General features: G+C 42.5%; 1 protein-coding gene across 3 annotated transcripts in view; it reads left to right on the forward strand.

Annotated features, from left to right (window-relative positions):
• The window catches only part of fancd2 (FA complementation group D2), a 99,668-nt gene that overhangs the window by 75,950 nt on the left and 3,778 nt on the right, over positions 1 to 19,940 (forward strand). For all 3 annotated transcript variants that reach the window (XM_068052083.1, XM_068052082.1, XM_068052084.1), the window contains 6 exons: positions 3,939 to 4,010; positions 4,673 to 4,711; positions 9,422 to 9,496; positions 10,966 to 11,040; positions 12,491 to 12,637; positions 15,470 to 15,553. In XM_068052083.1, coding sequence (XP_067908184.1) covers positions 3,939 to 4,010; positions 4,673 to 4,711; positions 9,422 to 9,496; positions 10,966 to 11,040; positions 12,491 to 12,637; positions 15,470 to 15,553 — 492 coding nt within the window. The remainder of the gene's footprint in view (positions 1 to 3,938; positions 4,011 to 4,672; positions 4,712 to 9,421; positions 9,497 to 10,965; positions 11,041 to 12,490; positions 12,638 to 15,469; positions 15,554 to 19,940) is intronic.

Genomic DNA, 19,940 nt, shown 5'->3' on the forward strand with positions numbered 1-19,940 from the left:
TTTGACGTTCCACCATCTTGCAGCACTTCATGTGGAATTAAACCTGTCACCAGTAGAATAATGGCAAAAATTAAATAAAAGAACATCAATGGATTCCGTTTTAAGGATTTAATACATTTAAGGTTGAATTGGCATTCACAGTCCAGGAATAATGCATATCATGAAAGGGACATCAAGGAGAGGGTGAGAACCATTTTTATTTGTAAACTTTTTTGATAGGTACCTGATATATTTTGTACTCTGGATGAGACATGCTTGCCTCTTTTTTTGTCTGACTTCATCAACATGTACCAGATAGACATTGACAATTGAATAATTATGCAACCTGTTTATATAAAGGTATGGAATGATGTTTGACAATATTTAGAGCAGAAATATGTTATGAGCACTTAACAGGTACAAAATAAAACTGCATTGGTTAAGGTATGGGCTGCCATTCACAAGTATGAGGGAGATAGAGAATATAATGACACAGAAAAAACAGGGTGTATGATTCATGTCATGAATTCTTCAAGTGAGAACCTGGCCAAATACAATAAGTTGAGAAGGGAAATGAAGAGGAAAATAAAACTGGCAAAGAGAGAATATGAGAATAGAATGGCAGTTAACATAAAGGGAATCTAAAAATCATCATCTGGCATGCAAATAGTAAGCGAGTAGTAAGAGGCCAGGGTGGGGTGGGTCCTATTAGGGATAAAAGAGGGTGATACATGCTTAGAGGTGCAGGGCAAGGCTAGAATACTTGATGAATACTTTGTGTCAGTATTTACCAAAGAAGTGGATGCTGACAAAGTATCGGTAGAAGCATAGATGGTAGAGGTAATAGATGGGGTGAAAACTGATAGCAAAGATATGTACTGGAAATGCAGACCATGCTTAGTGAATAAGTTACCTGGTCGAAATGGCTTGCATCCCAGGTTGCTAAAGGATGTGGGAGTGTAGGAACGTAGGAGCAGGAGTAGGCCATTCAGCCTATCGAGCCTGCCCCGCCATTCAATATGATCATGGCTGATCTTCCACTTCAATGCCTTTTTCCCACACTATCCTCATATATAGGAACAAAAGAGATAGCAAAAAGGCATGCCAGAATCTTCCAAACTTCCCTAGATACCGTAGAGGTGCCACAGTTTTGGAGAGTGGCAAATGTGACACCCTTAGTCAAGATAGTGTGTAAGGACATTCCTAGTAACTACAGGCTGCTCAGTTTAACATCAATGGTAGGTAAGGTATAAGAAACAATAATCAGGGAAAGAAAATCGACAGGCACTTGGAGAGGTTTGAGTTAGTTAAGGTGAGCCAGTACAGATTTGTAAAAGGCAGATTGTGTTTGATTAATCTAATTGAATTTTTTAATGAAATAACAGAGAAGGTTGATGAAGGGAATGCAATGGATAAAAGCAAAATACTGCAGATGCTGGAAATCTAAAACAAAAAGTGCTGGAAATACTCAGTAGGTCTGGCAGCATCTGTGGAGAGAGAAGCAAAGTCAAGTTTTCAGGTCTGTGACCTTTCATCAGAACTGGCAAATGTTAGAAAAGAATTAGGTTTTAAGCAAGTGAAGGGGAGGGGAGTGGGGGAGAGAACAAAGGGGAAGGTGTTTGATACGGCAAGAGAAATTAAATATCAAAGCTGTCCTGGGACAAAGACAAAGCGTGTGTTAATGCTTGTGGTGAAAGACAAAGCATTGGTCCAGAGAGACTGTTAATAGCACAATAATGAGCAGCTCTTACTACATGAAAAGCAGGCACATGGTTTAAAAACTAAAATATTATAAAAAGGCCAGTCATGCTCTGAAGTTATTGAACTCAATGTTCAGTCCGCAAGGCTGTAGAGTGCCTAATTGAAAGATCAGGTGCTGCCCTTCGAGCTTGCATTGATGTTCACTGGAACACTGGAGCAGGCCAAAGACAGAAATATTGGCATGAGAGTAGGGGGGGGGGGGCGGGGAGTGTTGAAATGGCCAGCAACTGGAAGCTCGGGGTCGTGCTTTCAGACTGAGCGGAGGGGTTCAGCACAGCAATCACCCAATCTGTGTTTGGTCTCCAGAATGTAGAGGAGACTGCATTGTGAGCAGCGAATACAATATACTAAATTGAAAGAAGTACAAGTAAATCACTGCTTCACCTGAAAGGAGTGTTTGGGGCCTTGGATAGTGAGGAGAGAGGAAGTAAAAGGGCAGGTATTACACCTCCTGCAATTGGATGGGAAGGTGCCATGGGAAGGGGACGAGGTGTCGTGGATAATGGAGGAGTGGACCAGGGTGTCGCAGAGGAAACTATCCCTTCGGAATGCTGACCGGGGAGGAGAGGGTTATTTTTTTAACCATATGCCTGCTTTTCATGTAGTCAGACCTGCTCGATATTGTGCTATAACAGTCTCTCTGGACTAATGCTTTGTCTTTACTGCAAGCATTAACACACACTTTGCCTTTGTCCCAGAACAGCTTTGTTATTTAATCTCTCCTGCCCTATCAAACACCTTCCCCTTTGTTCTCTTCCCCCACTCCCTCTCCCCTTCACTTGCTTAAAACCAAATTCTTTTCTGACCCTTGCCAGTTCTGATGAAATGTCACAGAACTGAAACGTTAACTTTGCGTCTCTCTCCATAGATCCTGGAAAGCAATGGATGTTGTCTATATGGAATTTAAGGAAGTGTTTGACAAAGTAGCACATAAAAGGCTGGTTACTAAAATTGAGGCTAATGGAATAGGAAGGTCAGTAGCAGCTTGGATAAAAAATTGGCTTGAGGACAGAAAACAGTGAGTGGTGGCAAATGGTTCTTTTTCAGACTGGAGGATGGGAGACAGCAGTGTTCCCCAAGGTAGTGTGCTAGGACCACTGTTAATTTTTTTTATAAATGGTTTGGATATTGGAATACAGTGTAAAATTTCAAAATTTGCCAATGATATCAAACTTGGAGGTGTGGCAGACAGTGAGGATGTTACCAATGGATTGCAGCAGGAGATAGAAAGCAAAATGGGCAGACAAGTGGCAGATGGAATTTAATACAGAGAAGTGTGAGATGATGTATTTTGGCAGAAGGGATAGGGAGAGGCAATATAGGCTAAATGGCACAATTCTAAAGTGTGTATAGGGACTCATGTGCATACATCTTTGAAAGTGGCAGGACATATTGAGAGAGTGGTTAGCAAAGCATATGGAATCTTGGGCTTCATAAGTAGAGGTAATGAGTACAAAAGCAGGGAAGTTATGCTGAACTTGTACAAAATTCTGGTTAGGCCACAACTAAGAGTATTGCATACAGTTCTGGTGACCATACTTTAGGAAGGATGTGAGGGTACTTGAGAGGGTGCAGAGGAGATGTACGAGAGTGGTTCCAGGGATGAGGGATTTTAGCTACGAGGTTAGATTGGAGAAGCTGGGGTCGTTCTCCTTGGAGCAAAGGAGTTGAGGGGAGGTTTGATAGAGATGTACAAGATTATGACTGGTTTAGATAAGGTAGACAAAGAAAAGCTGTTCCCATTAGCTCATGGTGCAAGGCCTAGGAAACACAAATTTCTGGTTTTAGGCAAGAGATACAGGGGGGGATCAGAAAGAAATGTTTTACACAAGTGTTAATGATCTGGAACACTCTGCCTACGAGGGTGGTTGAGCAGAGACAATGAATGATTTCAACAGGAGATTGGATTGGCAGTTGAGGAAAATAAACCTGCAGGGCTACAGGGATAGAGCAGGGGAATGGGACTGATTGCATTGCTCTACAGAGAGCTGGCATAGACTTGATGGGCTGAATGGCCTCTTTCTGTGCCCTAATGACTCTATGATTAAGAGGCTGTGATCATGGATTATTGTGTGAAGGAAATGGAGCTGTTCTTGTAAAACCAGAATGATGTGGAACGGGATAAAATTGTGACTCTTTTGATAGCATTTATAAATTTTAAGCTGTTTCTCCTTTAACTGACCTGCATTTGGTTTCAGGTACAGATAGAGAGGCTGCTGCGTTGGAACGTCGCTGTGCGGGATTTCCATATCCTAGTAAATCTTGTAAAGGTAAGCAAGTGATTTATTTTTTTGGTAAGATTCAACAATTACTCTTATTTTTCTCTTACTATTCCTCTGATAGGAATGTAGAAACAGGAGTAGACCATTGAGCCACTTGAACCCGTTCTGCCATTCAGTGAGATTATTGCTGATCTGCGACCTAACTCCATGTACCTGCCTTTTTCTCATATCCCTGAACACCTTTGGTTAACAAAAATCTTTCAATCTCAGATTTAAAATTTGCAGTTGACCTAGCCATTTGCGGAAGAGAATTCCAAACTTTTGTCACTGTTTGTGTGTAGAAGTGTTCCCTAACTTCACTTCACAGAGTATGTCGTTATGACAGCAGGTAGTTGAGCTCCTCCTTGCCACTGTCACTCTGAACTGCCTGTAAGGACGTATGTAAAAGAGCCTTGGGATTTTCACTCCTGCTGTTTTTCTGTTTACTCTGTTTCTCCCTGCACCAGTGCAGGTGTGATCAAAAACCTGAGGGAGTAGGAGATTGAAGCATTACTATGATGTTACATGCTAATGCTGCAGCAGGTTGCGTGACAGCTATCTGTTTATGTGACTTCTTATTGTGAACCCTTGTTTTAGTATCTGTTTGTTTGCACTGGCTATACCTTGAACAAATCTGTTTTTATGTTCATTAATGCTTTCTAACCACACAGGTGTTTGACAGCAGGCCTGTCTTGGGTGTTTGTCTCAAGGTAATCAACTTGTTAATTTTGGTTTGGTTTGGCAATGGCGGCTTTAGCTTTTTATGCAAAGAAAAATAATTTGCGTTCATATAGTGCCTTATTGCATCATTGAAACGTAATGAATTACTTTGTTCCTTGAAGTGCAGTGTCTGTGACATAGGCAAAAGAAGCAGCCATTCCTCACCAGCAGCATTCTACATGTTTTATTTGTGCGCATATGTAATGTGCACAATTGATTGAGAGAGGAATGTTGACCAGGATAGTGGGAGAACTCCCAATTCTTCTTTGAATGGTGCCATTTTATGTTTAGTATCTGCTTAAGCAAACAGATGAGACCTGAGTTTAGCATCTCGTATGAACAATATGTGCCAGCCTTGCCTCAGAAGTCGCAGTCTTGCTTCTGAATCTAAAGATAGTGGATTCAAATCCTACACCAGCGAATTAAGCAGAAAAACTAGGCTGACACTACAGTGGAATACTGAGGGAGTGCTGTGCAGTCAGGTACCAATTTTTGGGTAAGTTGTTAAACTGAGGTCCTGTCTGCCCCCTCAGGTGGATATAAAAGATGCCATGGCACTATTCAAAGAGGAGCAGGGAATTTCTCCCCATTGTCCTGGCCAATATTTATCTCTCAATCAACATTACTGAAACAGATTATCTGGTCATTATCTGATTGCTGTTTGTGGAACCTTGCTGTGTGCGGGCAGGCTTCTGCGTTTCCTACGTTACAACAGTAGCTACACTTCAAAAGTACTTCATTGGCTGTTAAGAGCTTTGGGCTGTCCTGAGGTCACGAAAGGTGCTATGTAAATGCAAGTTTTTCTTTATGCCTCTAAAAATAAAGCATTTTCTTAGTACTGCACTGGTGTGTTAATCAGATTACAAGCTCACATCCCAAGACATTGAGATGTCTGTGATTGTTACGGTAATCAAAAAGCTCACAGGAGGGAAATTTCTACAGTTTACAGAACTACAACAGTGTGGCTATGATATTAAAGCATAATCTCTTTCCACAGTTTGCAGTAGTGCCAGTGGGACTGTTGAAAATAGGATAAAGAAATGGCTAGGATTTTTCCCTTATTTAATGGAACACTCGAGTGAATTGACCAATAGTGGCGATGAGATGTTTTATCCTTTCTTCTCTCCCCTCCCCCATACATGCAGCTTCCCATTTATCTAACTCCTTCTTGAAAACATACAATGTTTTGGCCTCAACTGCTTTCTGTGGTAGCGAATTCCACAGGTTCACCACTCTCTGGGTGAAGAAGTTTCTTCTCCTCTCAGTCCCCCATCCCCCAGGTTTACCCCGTATCCTTAGACTATGACCCCTGGTTCTGGACTCCCCCACCATCGGGAACATCCTTCCGGCATCTACCCTGTCAAGTCCTGTTAAAATTTTATAGGTTTCTATGAGATCCCCCCTCACACTTCTGAACTCCAGCAAATATAATCCTAACCGACTCAATCTCTCCTCATACGTCAGTCCCACCATCCCAGGAATCAGTCTGGTAAACCTTCGCTGCGCTCCCTCTATAGCAAGAACATCCTTCCTCAGATAGGGAGACCAAAACTGCGCACAGTATTCCAGGTGTGGCCTCACCAAGGCCCTGTATAATTTCAGCGAGACATCCCTGCTCCTGTACTCGAATCCTCTTGCTATGAAGGCCAACATACCATTTGCCTTTTTTACCGCCTGTTGGACCTGCATGTTTACCTTCAGCGACTGGTGTACGAGAACACCCAGGTCTCGCTGCATATTCCCCTCTCTCAGTTTATAGCCATTCAGATAATAATCTGCCTTCCTGTTTTTGCTACCAAAGTGGATAACCTCACATTTATCCACATTATACTGCATCTGCCATGCATTAGTCCACTCACTGAACTTGTTCCCAATCACCCTGAAGCCTCTCTGCATCATCCTCACAACTCACCCTCCCACCCAGTTTTGTGTCATCTGCAAATTTGGAGATATTACATTTAGTTCCCTCATCTAAATCATTAATATATATTGTGAATAGCTGGGGTCCTAGCACCGATCCCTGTGGTACACCACTAGTCACTGCCTGCCATTCTGAAAAAGACCTATTTATTCCTACTCTTTGTTTCCTGTCTACCAACCAATTTTCTATCCATCGCAATACACTACCCCCAATCCCATGCGCTTTAATTTTACACGCTAATCTCTTATATGGGACTTTGTCGAAAGCCTTCTGAATGTCCAAATAAACCACATCCACTGACTCCCCCACATCAACTCTACTAGTTATATCCTTAAAGAATTCTAGTAGATTTGTCAAGCATGATTTCCCTTTCGTAAATCCATGCTGACTCTGCCCAATTCTACCACTGTTCTCTAAGTGCTCTGCTATAAAATCTTTGATGATGGACTCTAGAATTTTCCCCACTACTGACGTCAGGCTGACTGGTCTATAATTCCCTGCTTTTTCTCTACCTCCCTTTTTAAATAGTGGGGTTACATTAGCTACCCTCCAATCTGTAGGCACTGTTCCAAAGTCTATAGAATCTTGGAAGCTGACCACCAATGCATCCACTATTTCTACGGCCACTTCTTTAAGTACTCTGGGATGCATACCATCAGGCCCTGGGGATTTATTGGCCTTCAATCCCATCAATTTCCCCAACACCATTTCTTTACTAATACTGATTTCCTTCAGCTCCTTTCTCTCTCACTAAGCCCTGTGTTCCCCAACATTTCTGGTATGATGTTTGTGTCCTCCTTTGTGAAGACAGAACCAAAGTATGCATTTAGTTGGTCAGCCATTTCTTTGTTCCCCATCATAAATTCTCCTGTTTCTGACTGTAAGGGACCTACATTTGTCTTCACCAATCTTTTTCTCTTCACATACCTATAGAAACTTTTACAGTCAGTTTTTATGTGCCCCACAAGCTTACTCTCGTACTCTATTTTCCCCTTCTTAATCAATCCCTTGATCCTCCTTTGCTGAAATCTAAACTGCTCCCAATCCTCAGGTCTGTTGTTTTTTTTCTGGCAGATTTTTATGCCTCTTCCTTGGATCTATTGCTATCTTTTAATTTCCCTTGTAAACCATGGTTTGGCTACCTTCCCTGTTTTACTTTTGCGCCAGACAGGGATAAACAATTGTTGCAGTTCATCCATGTGCTCTTTAAATGTTTGCCAGTGCCTATCCACCGTCATCCCTTTAAGTAACGTTTCCCAATCTGTTATAGCCAACTTGTGCCTCATACCTTCGTAGTTTCCGTTACTAAGATTCAAGACCCTAGTCTCAGAATCAACTACGTCACTCTTCATCTTGATGAAGAATTCTATCATATTATGGTCGCTCATCCCCAAAAGGTCTTGCACCACTAGATTGTCAGTTATTCCTCTCTCATTACACAATACCCAGTCTAGGTTGGCCTGTTCTCTAGTTGGTTCCTCAACATATTGGTCCAGAAAACCTCCCGTATACACTCCAGTAATTCCTCCTTTATGGCATTGTGACTAATTTGCCCAATCTATATGCAGATTAAAGTCACCTATAATTATAGATGTTCCTTTATCGCATGCGTCTCTAATTTCCTGTTTAATGCCATTCCCAACATCACCACTACAGTTTGGGGGTCTGTATACAACCGCCACTAATGTATTTTTCCCCTTAGTGTTTCTCAGCTCTACCCATACAGATTCCACATCGTCGGAGCTAATATCTTTCCTCATTATTGCGTTAATTTCCTCTTTAACCAGCAGTGCAACTCTACCACCTTTTGCTTTTTGTCTGTTTTTCCTAAATACTGAATACCCCTGGATGTTCATTTCCCATCCCTGGTCACCTTGCAGCCATGTCTCCATAATCCCGACTATATCATACTTGTTTACATCTATTTGCACGATTAACTCATCCAATTTATTGCTTATCTTGATCTTAACTTGTTCTTAACATTGATCTTAATCTTCCGGAAGATCAATTCTGTAATCTTTCATTGACCCCTTTCACCTCGAGCAGGGAACAAGATCTCAGCTTCAGATCTTATCTGACAACGTCCACACTCTCAGTACTGTTCTGGAGTGTCAGCCTAGATTGTGCCTTGGTGCTGCCTCAAAACCATAACCTTTTCTAAAGGTAAGACTGCTGATACTTATGCAGTTGCTAGCACTGATAAATCTTCATTGCCTGAAATGCAATGATCAAAATAGACATTGGATGGTGGATTTGTTTAACTACTAGTGCCTCACAGTAGTGTCCCATGCTGCCAATAGTTTTTTTTATAAATTGGGGAAAAAAGGTCAAGTACCCTAATCTTATCATTTAGCAAACTGTCAGTTGTCTGAAACAAAAGATGCTTAGCAATTTGTTTAGTGACATCTCAGTACTAGTCTTGAACTATGGGAGGGCAGGATGAAGTGACTCTGCTCTATCTTTCTATAACAGCACCCCTCCCCATGCCCACCACCCACCTAAGATAATGCCTAGCCTGTAGTTGCTGATTATCCGTCATTGTGTGTGACCAAAACTTTGAATGTTTGTGAGGATTATGAAATTGAAATGTTGTCCTAACTACTACTTGTAGCCTATTATATTGGAATGATAAAGTCTGTTACCATCAGGCTGCCATAAATAATAACAAATTAAACTCTTGGATTTTGCACATACTGTCCATTTTTATAGAAACTAGTCTGCAAAGGTGGAATTATTGCAGTATTTCAGTCTAATGCATGGTTATATTTTTGTGATGCAGCATGGACGACTTTTCATTGAATCTTTTCTTAAGCAAGGCATGCCACTCCTCGACTACAGCTTCAAGAAACACAGGGTATGAATTTCCAGCAAAGAATGCCATTTTAATAGAAAATAAGTAGAAATTGAAAACAAAGCTATAATCTAATCATTGGGTTCAAATGATTTAAATGTAATCTAATAATGGACACTTTGAAAAAGGGTCGGAAGAGACCATAAACAGAAGTGGAAATTAATGCAAATCTGCAGCTGGTTAATTAATGCCTGAAGTTGTTAAGAAAGAAAGGACGTGAACTTACATAGTAATAAAAGCAAATTACTGCGGATTCTGGAAATCTGAAATAAACACAAGAAATGCTGGAAATACTCAGCAGATCTAGCAGCATCTGTGGAGAGAGGAGCAGAGTTAACGTTTTAGGTCAGTCCTGAAGCGTCATTTCTTGTTTTTGAACTTACATAGTGCCTTGCAAGGTCTCAGGATGTCCTAAAGTGCTTTACAGCTAATTAAGTACTTTTGAAATGTCGTCATTGTTGTAATGTAGGAAAAGCAGCAACCAATTTGCAAACAGAATGCTCCTACAAACAGCAAGGAGATAATGACTAGATAATCTGTTTTGGTGATGTTAATTGAGGGATAAATATTGGCTAAAACATTGGGGAGAACTCCCATATTCCTCTTGGAAATAGCGTCATAGGATTTTTTACGTCCGCCTGAGGGGGCAGGCAGGACCTTGGTTTAATGTCTCATTCGAAAGAGGGCATCTTAAACAGTGCAGCACTTCCTCAGTACTGTAGACACTTCAGCCCCAATGTGTGCTTGGGTCTCTGGTTTGGGACTTTAAACCCTGACCTTTTTTGATTTGGATGCGAAAGTTCTACCGTTGAGGCAAGATTGACATCTAAATTTTGAGAGTTGAAGTTGATGGAAATGCTGGGGTTTGAACCTGGAACGTAATGCATGCAAAGTTGGATGCTGCAGATCTTTATAGATAAAAAAGAATTTCCATGTGTTTATTTAATCAATAATTATCCCTACACAGCATTTAAAAAGTAGAATTGAAGAAATGTATAGAATAGCAGAGTCTTCCTGTTTTATATTTCTACAATTTTCATTTTTGTTTACCATTCCCTCAGCCAGGAGGCAGGCAAGGAATTTGTTCCCAGGCCTCTGCCAGTGGTCCACTGTAGCTGTCTGCCTGGAATCAGATGCTTCACTGTCTCATCTTACAAATTTTTTGTGTCCCTTTGGGAAGTGCCTCTTTTGTACAGCCCATCTGAAGTTAGGAACTATATGTACAAACTCAGCTACAGTGACTATGTGTTGTGTTATTGTGCTGCTGATGCATATATATTGCAACCAAAACACTCTTGGTTTTTATTTTAATTTGATGCAAGAGTTTTACTGTAGTTTAAAGGTGGGGAGTGGCAGGGGAGTGTTTTTACAAGTTCAGTTTCAGAACACTCTTTTATTCTTAAATTATAACAGCTTCTGTTCTTCTCATAACTTAAATCTGTATAATGAGACTATTCTCCTTTTCTTTAAAGGAGGATGTTCAGAGTTTGCTGAAAACCCTCCAGCTGAGCACGCGTCAGCTGCACCATATGTGTGGACATACCAAGGTACGACTGTAACACACAGGATTGTTGGCATTGGGAAATAGTTGACATTAGTGAGCTTTCTTGTTACAAGTTGAATTTAATGAAAGATTAATATGTACTCTCCACTGTTAATTTTGCAATAAACTTTTTTTAAATCAGATTAGTTTGATCAGTTTAAATACTACAAGCTACAAGGATCTTGGAAATGTATTTATTTTTTATTCATTCATGGGATGTGAGCATCGCTGGCTAGGACAGCATTTATTGCCCATCCCTAATTGCCCTTGAGAAGGTGGTGCTTGAGCTGCTGCAGTCCAATGTGGGGTAGGTACACCCATAGTGTCGTTAGGCAGGGAGTTCCAGGATTTTGACCCAGCGACAGTGAAGGAACGGCGATATAGTTCCAAGTCAGGATGGTGTGTGGCTTGCAGGGGAACTTGCAGGTGGTGGTGTTCCCATGCAGCTGCTGCCCTTGTCCTTCTAGGTGGTAGAGGTCGCATGTTTGGAAGGCGCTGTCTAAGGAGCCTTGGTGTGTTTAGGTGATATAAATAAGGAAGATGTGGGAAAACATATCTCTATGTTAGTACCATTACCTTTATCTCTGCATTGAGAATGCCAAAACCAATTTCACTAAGCATGCTTTCAGTCAGTGAAGACAAAAATCTTCATCCAGTCATTTTGGATTGAAATTCAGCTCCTTACAGTGAAAGAAGCATGTGAAAACTGCACCACCCTAACAAAGTTACTGTAAACACATCAGCTAAGGTAGTTGATGGAAGGAGCTCTCTAGGGACCCAGGATTGTTCAAATTATAGATAATAAATAGATTTACAGAAATACAATTGAGAAATGCAAGGTAATACATATTGGTGGTGTTAACATGGCTGGAATTGCATTATAATGAGTAAAAACATTTTTATACCAATATAAAATATAAAAATTAAGATGTTCCAGCAGACTAAACATTCGGAACGTCACCATATTGGATGGCCGTAATTGCCGAGAAATCAGAACATTATGATAAATAAGTCGCAAGTGAATTGTGGTCACATTAGCCTAGATTTTCCAATCAATCTTATTCTAATGTCTGGTCATTTTTAAATGAAGTGCCATCAGTACTTAACAGTAACGTGGATCAGTAAATCCAGCCTATAATGTAGTTAAATGTTTGTAGAGCACCTGATCTGGAGGGGATGCACTGATAATTTTCAAGAGTTGTGCTAGTACAAAGGTAGAACCCAGGAACAGGAAAGTATCTTGTAATGAAGAAGTCCGAAAAATAGAGTGCGATGTGAAATGGCAGGTTACAGACCAGCTAGTCTTACATTAATGGGAAATAAAATTTAGGTAATGCTGCCTTGTTAGTGCATTTTGATGGTTCTAACTGTACTATCAATCAGGAGTACATGGAGATCAGGGCTTTACTGTTAATTAAATGTCTTCCACCCACCCCTTCTGACTTAATTTGTAGCTCAACCAGGATACTAACCTGACCAATCACGTCCCACCACTGAAGAAGTTGTTGGAATTATTTGTGTATCGAGTTAAAGCAATGTTAACCATCAACAAATGCCAAGAGGCATTCTGGCTAGGAAACCTCAAAAACAGAGACCTGCAGGTGAGTATAAGTAAGTGTAGATTTATGTTTGTAAGTTAAATAAAGTGGAATTGTATACTGCTGCATTGTCCCATGCTTATTGATGTGTCCCAGTTGCTCTTTTTTTACCATACTTTTGGCTTCAAAAATTGCTGGGTTAGAGCATTAGGCTAGTTCCTCCTAAGCTACAACTATTCTCTCCTACACACTCCTCCTTCCCTCCTGACTGTGTTGAAATCAAGAATCATGACATCAGGTTTGGCTCAGTTGGTAGCACTCTTGCCTCTGAGTCAGAAGGTTGTGATTCAAGTCCCACTCCACAGAGACTTAAGCACAAAAATCCAGGATGACACTCCAGTACAGTACTGAGGGAGTGCTGCACTGTTGGAGGTGTGGCGTCTTTCGGATGAGAAGTTAAATCTGAGGCCCTATCTGCCCTCTCAGGTGGGCATAAAAAATGCCACGGCATCTTTGAAGAAGAGCAGGGGAATTATCTCCAGAGTCCTAACCAATATTAATCCCTCAAACAACATCACAAAAACATAGGTTTTCTAGTCATTATCAGGTTGCTATTTGTGAGATAAAAACAGAAAGTGCTGGAAAAACTTCGCAAGTCTGGCAGCATCTGTGGAGAGAGAAGCAGCGTTAACGTTTCAGATCAGTGACCCTTCTTCAGAACTGGCAAATATGAGAAATGTAAAAGATTTTAAGCAAGTAAAGAGGGGGGGGGGTGCAAGAGAGAACAAAAGAGGTGTTGATAGGACAAGGTCACAGAATAGCTGACCAGACGGTCATGGTGTGCTGAAAGACAAAGCATTAGTACAGACAGGGTGTTAATGGACTGAAAACTGAACAGCCACAAGCACAAACATGAAAAAAAAAGTAGTCACAGTAGAAACAAACTAAAATAAAATAAACACACAAAAAAAGAAAAAATAACTAAAGATAAAAGTAAAATGGGCGGGCCTGTCATGCTCTGAAATTATTGAACTCAATGTTCCGGCAGGCTGTCTTGTGCCTAATCGGTAAATGAGATGCTGTTCCTCGAGCTTGCATTGATGTTCACTGGAACACTGCAGCAATCCTAGGACAGAGATGTGAGCATGAGAACATGGGGGTGTGTTGAAATGGCCAGCAACCAGAAGCTCGGGGTCATGCTTTCGGACTGAGTGGAGGTGTTCTGCAAAGCGGTCACCCAGTCTGCGTTTGGTCTCCCCAATGTAGATGAGACCACACTGTGAGCAGCGAATACTACATTGAAAGAAGTACCAGTAAATTGCTGCTTCACCTGAAAAGAGTGTTTGGGACCTTGGATAGTGAGGAGAGAGGAGATAAATGGGCAGGTATTACACCTCTTGCGATTGCAGGGGAAGGTGCTGTGGGAAGGGAACGAGGTGGTGGGGGTAATGGAGGAGTGGACCAGGGTGTCGTGGAGGGAACAATCCATTTGAAATGCTGACAGGGGAAGGGAGGGGAAGATGCCTTTGGTGGTCGCATCACTTTGCAGGTGGCAGAAATGGCGGAGGATGATCCTTTGGATATGGAGGCTGATGGGGTGGAAAGCAAGGACAAGGGGAACCCTGTCACGGTTCTGGGACGGAGGAGAAAGGGTGAGGGTAGAGGTGCGGGAAATGGGCCAGACACGGTTGAGGGCCCTGTCAACCACAGTTGGGGGGAATCCTCAGTTGAGGAAAAAGGAAGACATATCAGAAGCGCTGTCTTGGAAGGTAGCATCATCAGATCAGATGCGTCAGAGACTGGGAGAATGGAATGAAGTCCTTACAGGAGGCAGGGTGTGAAAAAGTGTAGTCGGGGTTGCTGTGGGAGTCGGTGGGCTTATAATGAATATTAGTAGACAGCTTATCCCCAGAGATGGAGGAAGGGAAGGGAAGTGTCGGAGATGGACCATGTAATGGTGAGAGAAGGGTGGAAATTGGAAGCAAAATTGATAAAGTTTTCCAGTTCGGGGCGGGAGCAGGAAATGGCACCAATACAGTCATCAATGTACTGGAAAAAGAGTCGAGGAGGGGACCTGAGTAGGACTGGAACAAGGAATGGTCGACATATCCCACAAAAAGACAGGCATAACTAGGGTTCATGCGGGTACCCATAGCAACGCCTTTTATTTGAAGGAAGTGAGTGGAGTTGAAGGAGAAGTTGTCCAATGTGAGAACAAGTTCAGCCAGGTGGAGGAGGGTGGCGGTAGATGGGGACTGGTTGGGCCTCTACTCAAGGAAGAAGCGGAGAGTCCTCACACCTTCCTAATGGGGGATGGAGGTATCGAGAGATTGGACGTCCATAGTGAAGAGGAGGTGGTTGGGGCTAGGAAACTATAAATTGTCAAAATGACATAGGGCATCAGAAGAGTCACGTTATTGTACAATCCAGAGGTGTAACTATGTGACAACTAATGACTGAAAATATCTTGAGTTGTGCATAGTCAAGTGGGGCGCTAAATTTACACCCATTGTGGCAGTCATTGCTGCTCATGAATAGACAATGTTAACTTAAAATTTTATTAAAGCTTGAGAACAGCCCAAAGGGGGAGCCTGGTTCCTGGTTTGTTGGTAAGACGTGGACATATAATGAGTACCTGATGTTGGATGATTTGTCAGGGGAGATGTGAAGGTGAACATCTATGCTTCACAACAGGAATTGAGAGTAAATCATGGAATAAGTCACAGGTAAAGCTTTCATACATGTCCTGGTGATTTGTTACAGAGCGACAGTTATCCCTGCCTACCCACTGGGAAGTTGTATGCATGTTTGTTTTGAGCAACACATAGAACGAAGTTTACTGGAGCAGAGTGAATACCTCAGCAGTTCATTGATTTGACTGTTGTTTTCACACAGGGAGAAGAAATCTTGTCCCAAGCATCCCAGCAGGAGAGTTGGGGTGATGAAGAATCACACTTGTCTGAAGATGATGCAGAAGAGGTAAGCTCTGGGGGTGGGGGTGGTCACAGTAAAATAACATGCCATGATTGTACAAGAAACACTACGACAACAACAACAAATAATTATATAGTGCCTTTAACATAACAGCTAACAAGCATTCGAAGCAAAATTTGACACCAAGCAATATTAGGGCAAATGGCCAAAGCTTGGTCAAAGAGGTAGGTTTTAAGGAATGTCTTAAAGGAGGAAAGAGAGGTGAAAGATTTAGGGAGGGAACTCCAGAGCTTAGGGCTAAGGCAGCTGAAGGCACGGCCACCAATGGTGGAGCAGTTAAAATCGGTGATGCTGAAGAAGCCAGAATTAGATGAGCACAGATATCTGGGAGGGTTTGGGGTTGGTGGAGATCAGAGATAGGAAGGGGTGAAGCCATGGAGGGATTGGAAACAAGGATGAGAATTTTTAAATCAAGGCGTTGCTTAATCGGGAGCCAGTGTAGGTCAGTGAGCACAGGAGTGATAGGGGAACAGGACAGTGTGAGTAAGGGCACAGACAGCAGAGTTTTGGATGACCTCAAGTTTACAGAGGAAAGACTGTGGGAGGCCGATCAGTAGTGCATTGGAATAGTCACGTCTAGAGGTAACAAAGGCATGGGTGGGTGTTTCAGCAGCAGATGAACAGAGACAGGTGAGGCGTTGGGCAGTGTCACTGAGATGGAAATAGGCAATCTTAGTGATGGCTCAGATATGTGGTCGGAAGCTCATCTTGGATCAAATATGACACCAAGGTTGCAAACAGTTTGGTTCAGCCTCAGACAGTTGCCAGGGAGAGGGATGGAATTTGTAATTAAGGAATGGAGTTTGTAGTGAGGACTGAAGACGATGGCTTTGGTCTTCCCAACATTTAATTGGAGGAAGTTTTTGGTCATCCACTACTGGATGTTGGACAAGCGGTCTGATAATTTAGCAACAATGGATGAGTAGAGAGGAGTGGTGGTGAGGTAGAACTGGATGTCATCAACGTACAGGTGAAAACTAACACAATATTTTCGGATGATGTCGCTGAAGGGCAGCATATCAATGGGAAATTGGAGGGGGCCAAGGATAGATCCTTGGGGATACCAGAGGTTATGGTGCAGGAGCAGGAAGAGAAGCCATTTCACGTGATGCTGTGACTACGATTTGATAAGTACAAATGGAACCAGTTAAGTCCCAGCCAGCTGGACACTGATGAAGAAAAAGGTGTGGTCAACCATGTCAACGGCTGCAGACATGTGGAGAAGGATAAGGAGGAAAAGTTACCTTTGTCACAGTCACATAGGATGTTATTTGTGACTTTGATAAAAGCTGTTTCGGTACTGTGGCGGGGCGGAAACCTGATTGGAGGGATTCAAAGATGGACATGGATTTGTGACAACAGGTACTTCAGGTACTGTCCCTCTCTCCTTCAAAACCGCATCATCACCCCGTCCTCAAAAAAACCCTTGACTCCCACCGTCCTTGCAAACTACTGTTCCATCTCCAACCACCCTTTCCGCTCCAAAGTCCTTGAACGTGTTTTTTTTAATTCATTCATGGGATGTGGGCGTCACTGGCTATGCCAGCATTTATTGCCCATCCCTAATTGCCCTTGAGAAGGTGGTGGTGGGCTGCCTTCTTGAACCGCTGCAGTCCATGTGAGGTAGGTACACCCACAGTGCTGTTAGGAAGGGAGTTCCAGGATTTTGAGCCAGCAACAGTGAAGGAACGGCGATATAGTTCCAAGTCAGGATGGTGTGTGACTTGGACCACCACCTGCAAGTTCCCATCCAAGTCACACACCATGAATGAATTTTTTAAAAAACACATTCAAGGACTTTGGAGCGGAAAGGGTGGTAGGAGATGGAACAGTAGTTTGCAAGGACGGTGGGAGTCGAGGGTTTTTTTGAGGACGGGGTGATGATGTGTTTTTGAAGGAGAGAGGGGCAGTACCTGAAGAGAAAGAACAGTTAACAATATCAGTTAACATGGGGATCAGGAAGGGAAGTTGGGTGATCAATTTCGTGGGGATAGAGTTGAGGAAGCAGGAGGTGGGGCTCAAGGTGCTATTACTCTAGTGCTAGTTGAGGCAAATATTGAATCAGCTGATGAGAAAGAATTCAAACCAATTAATAATTGGGTATCTGACACAAAAACAAAAAGTGCTGGAAATACTCAGCAGCTCTGGCAGCATCTGTAGAGAGAGAAGCAAAGTTAATGTTTCAGGTCTGTGACCATTCATCAGAAGTGGCAAAGATTAGAAAAGAATTAGGTTTTAAGCAAGTGAAGGGAAGGGGAGTGGGGGAGAGAACAAAGGGGAAGGTGTTTGATAGGGCAGGAGAAATTAAATAACAAAGCTGTCCTGGGACAAAGGCAAAGAGTGTGTTGATGCTTGTGGTGAAAGATGAAGCATGATTCCAGTCAGACTGTTAATAGTCGAATAATGAGTAGCTCTGAGTGCATGAAAAGCAGGCACATGGTTAAAAAATAAAATATTAAAAAAAGGCCAGTCATGCTCTGAAGTTATTGAACTCAATGGTCAGTCCACAAGGCTGTAGAGTGCCTATTCGAAAGATCAGGTGCTGCTCCTCGAGCTTGCATTGATGTTCACTGGAGCAGGCCAAAGACAGAAATGTTAGCCTGAGAGCGGGGGGGAGTGTTGAAATGGCCAGCAACCGGAAGCTTGGGATCATGCTTTCGGACTGAGCGGAGGTGCTCAGCAAAGCAATCACCCAAACTGAGCATTTGGTCTCCAGAATGTAGAGGAGACCGCATTGTGAGCAACGAATACAGTATACTAAATTGAAAGAAGTACAAGTAAGTCACTGCTTCACCTGAAAGGAGTGTTTGGAATAATTAGGTATGGTTATCAAGACAGTAATTCAGTCAGTAGATTCCATAGATCTGTATTTGGAATAATTTGGATAACAGGGAGCAAGATATAAAAGTTCAGATTGGGCCTTAAATATATGAGAATGATTCAAACCAGCTAGCTACTTTGTCATAGAATAATTCTAAAAGTTAACTCCCCAATTGCTCTCCAGGTAAATGTGCCCTATAGTTAGATACTAAGCCATACAGATCATGGAGATCTAGCGCTTGATCCCGGTTGCATTCTAACTGCTGTCAACCTGTTCACAGTAGGGCATTCAAATTGGTTTCACTCTTTCCCCGCAAGAAAGTAGAACGATGCAGGCTCATGTCTGATTTCCCACAATATTTATGTTTCTTATCTCAACTGTGCAGTGGAAGGAAAGTGTTAAGGAGAGGCCACGTATTGTCGTGGAGAGAGGAAGGGCCAATCACACTAGGGAACACCTATTCCGCAGAGCAACAGTCAGGAAAAAGTGGGTGGAGACCCTTCAGATTGGGTCTCTGTCCCTTTGATGTCGCCTGAGAATTTCTGGATTTGCCTGAGTTGCAAGGTAGGACTAACGAGACAGGAGGGGACGTTCCCAGCCTCCCATCTCAGTTTCCTGAAGTAGCATCCATGAGGTGCTCAGTTGCAAGGGTGTCCTAACAGACTAAAAGCAAAATACTGCGGATGCTGGAAATCTGAAACAAAAACAAGAAATGCTGGAATCACTCAGCAGGTCTGGCAGCATCTGTGGAAAGAGAAGCGGAGTTAACGTTTCGGGTCAGCGACTCTTCGGAGTTCCGAAGAAGGGTCGCTGACCCAAAACGTTAACTCTGCTTCTCTTTCCACAGATGCTGCCAGACCTGCTGAGTGATTCCAGCATTTCTTGTTTTTGTCCTAACAGACTGTTTTGTGCCAGGCACTTCCTCAGAAGAATAGCTGAAGAGAGAAGACCCAAGGTAGGTTGGATTTTCTTTTAAGTGACCACTGGATCTTTGGGCCTTGCAACCTTGTCGCTGTTAATTTCCAGCAACAGCTAAAAGGTTGTGAGGCCAACAATCAGACCTGCAGTTACATTGAATTTTTCTCCCTGGTTTTTGGCACAAGGCTGTGCTGGGTACGTGCCTGCAATTGGGCCATGTCTTTTGTTTACCTGACTGGAGTAAAGTAGTCTGTGTCAGTAAAACTTGCAACCTGAATATTTAATATTTCAGCGGAAAGAAAATAAAGACTTGCATTTATATAGCACCTTACATGATTTTTGGATTTCCCAAAGCCCTTTGCAGCTAATGAGGAACTTTTGAAGTGTAGTCACTGTTGTAATGTAGGAAACCTAGCAGCCAAATTGCACACAACAAGGCCCAACAAACAGCAGTGTGATAATGACCAGATAATTTGTATTTTTTTAAGTGATGTTGATTGAAGGATAATTATTGGACAGGACACTGGGGATAACACTCTGTTCTTTGAAATAGTGCCGTGGGCTCCACCTGAGAGGGAAGACAGGGCCTCGATTGAATGTCTCATCCGAAAGATGGCACTGGAGTGTCAGCCT

This window comes from Heterodontus francisci, chromosome 19, assembly GCF_036365525.1.
Source record: "Heterodontus francisci isolate sHetFra1 chromosome 19, sHetFra1.hap1, whole genome shotgun sequence".
In the NCBI taxonomy this organism is placed as follows: domain Eukaryota; kingdom Metazoa; phylum Chordata; class Chondrichthyes; order Heterodontiformes; family Heterodontidae; genus Heterodontus; species Heterodontus francisci.